Raw genomic sequence first — 2,442 nt, 5'->3', positions numbered from 1 at the left:
TGTAGGCATGTTCAAATTCAATCTAACAAAAAAATTGCAAAAAAATAAAAATTAAATCAAATCGATTCTTTTTGGATTTGTTTAGATATTTTTCTCTCAAACCAACTGATTTGATTCGATTTATTGTTTGCATTTTTGAAATTGAACAAAATCACAACACTTATACTAACACTTATATCGCTTTAGTATTATATGTTTTATGTATATACCACTTGAACTTCGGAATATTATATGTACAAATTTATACAAGATATATCATTTTATTTTTTCGACGATTTTCTTAAGATATATTTGATTTAAAATGATGAAAGTTTGACAAATTTTTATTGTAAAAGATTTAACATATTAATAACTTTCGTATATTGTTATCAATAATTTTTTAATGTAATTTAATTCAAAAGTTGAATAATATATATATATATATATATATATATATATATATATATATATATTAATAAAATAATATTTTAATAAAAATTACAAAAATTAAAACAAATAGAAAAATATTGATTTGATTCAAATTTTATTTTAAAGAAAAACTAAATCAAATGGAATTAATTTTTTTTAAGTTTGAATTGAAGGACTTTTTAATATAAAAAAGTCAAATCAAATTGAAACAAGAGACACCAAATATTTGGAAACAAAAACAGGATCCAAGATTTCACCAAATATCTGTCAAAATTTTACTTTCATTAATGTTACCACAACATAGCCATTAAATTGTTACTTTCATTACATTTTCAATCATTGGCGTTACTATTTTTATTTGATGCATTTTATTGCATATTGCCATGCTTTTCAACTCCGAATATCAAGCAATTAACAATTAACCCATTCATAGTTCATAATGTTGAACAAACAAATAACAAATTTGGTAGTATTCACAAAGCCAAATTACATATCCTCAGTTCCTCACCCCCGTCATTCCTCATCATCTTCCAAATTCCATAACTTCTTTGAATTTTTTTCTCCCCCTCTTTTTTTTTTTTCTTCCCGTGGGGTCACACCACTCACCATTTGATGTGCTAAAATCATCTATCCTCATCCTTCACCTTTTTTTCTTTGTTCCAAAATTGAGTTGGATGATGGCTATAATATAGCTAAGTGCTTTACACACACACGCACATCACATAATTACAAAAGTGTATTGTATTTATTGTATTTAATAAACACAACACCAGTTTTAGAATCCACCTCAGCTAACCAATAACTGCTCGCCACGTGTACACTCTGCCACTTGACTCCCCACTTGCTCTTGCACCGTCCCCACCACCACAACTTTCTTTCTCTTCGCCGGCAGCGCCGCCGCACTCTCTGGCGACGACGACCGCTTCGACTTCACCCTCACCGGATCGGGCTCGCCGGAGTTAACCCTCAACGGAAAATTCAGCAACGCCCTCGACCCCCTCATCCGGTAGGCGGCGCGGTCGTACGCCAACGCCGCGTCCTCCGCCGTCTCAAACGTCCCCAGCCAAACCCTTGCTCCGTTCTTCGCCGGGTCGCGGATCTCCGCCGCGAACTTCCCCCACGGCCGCTGCCGCACGCCGCGGTAGTGCTTCCCCTTCGCCGGAACAACCTTCTTCTCCTCCGCCGCAGCCGCCGGAGGCGGACACGGACTTATCAGCGCCGGCATCAAGTCCGGCTCCAGCTTCACCGCCGGAAAACCCGACGACACGCTCTCGGGCGACCCGGCATCGAGAGATGGGACCCACCCGACGTTAACGGCGTCACGGAGAACGCCGTACAACACCATGTCTTCTGTATCGTCCTCCTTAAACGGAAGCTCGCCCCAATTGTCGCTCAAACACGAGTCCAAGCTGCTGAAACTGGAGCTCCGACCCGACCCGAAATTCGGGGCGCCGAATATGGATTCGGACTCGCCCAGCAAGTGGTGCCGAATCGAATCCAACAGCGCCAAATCCGATTCGTAAGAACTACTGCTACTACTACTCTGTCCGTACATCTCTTCGGTGTTCCTTTTGTGGTCTAAATTCTAATTGCTTTGAAAAAAAAAATGTTTTTAAGATTTAAGATAGTGTGTGGGAAAAGAAACGTGGATATTTTGGAAGAGGAGGTATTGAATATTCGAACTTATGGGGCTGTGAATTAGGAGGTATTTATAGGAGTGTAGGTTCATGCACTTGGGTTTTATTGCATTTATCGTTTGAATTTTTTTAGATTTTTTGTTTTATTGATGGTTATTGGTTAGTGTTATTTTATTGCTTTTTTCCCTTGTGTTGGGGTCCTCGTGCTTAGCTTCGCTGAAGGTTCGCATGTGTAAAGTGTAACCAGCAAGGAATTAGTGGCGATTTTCGTCACGTGCTTAATTTGTTTTATATTATAAATATGTACACTCTTGCGGATTTTTCTTACAAGTGTTTATGATAAGTCAAGAGTAAAATAAAATAATAAGGGAAAAGTATATGATTATTATATTAGAAC

General features: G+C 37.8%; 1 protein-coding gene across 1 annotated transcript; it reads right to left on the bottom strand.

Annotated features, from left to right (window-relative positions):
• Positions 1-850: 850 nt before the first annotated feature.
• On the bottom strand, positions 851-2,098 carry LOC100803653 (ethylene-responsive transcription factor 1A). Its single transcript, XM_003524022.5, has one exon. It carries the CDS (start codon positions 1,961-1,963, stop codon positions 1,196-1,198), a length of 768 nt encoding a protein of 255 aa, XP_003524070.1. The 5' UTR covers positions 1,964-2,098; the 3' UTR covers positions 851-1,195.
• Between the last annotated feature and the right edge of the window lie 344 nt (positions 2,099-2,442).

Source organism: Glycine max, chromosome 5 (assembly GCF_000004515.6).
Source record: "Glycine max cultivar Williams 82 chromosome 5, Glycine_max_v4.0, whole genome shotgun sequence".
In the NCBI taxonomy this organism is placed as follows: Eukaryota; Viridiplantae; Streptophyta; class Magnoliopsida; order Fabales; family Fabaceae; genus Glycine; species Glycine max.
This window is presented reverse-complemented; position numbering and strand designations above follow the sequence as displayed.

Bases quoted from the DNA above. Each gene is read 5' to 3' on its own strand.
- LOC100803653 (XM_003524022.5), bottom strand. From the start codon at position 1,963: ATGTACGGACAGAGTAGTAGTAGCAGTAGTTCTTACGAATCGGATTTG.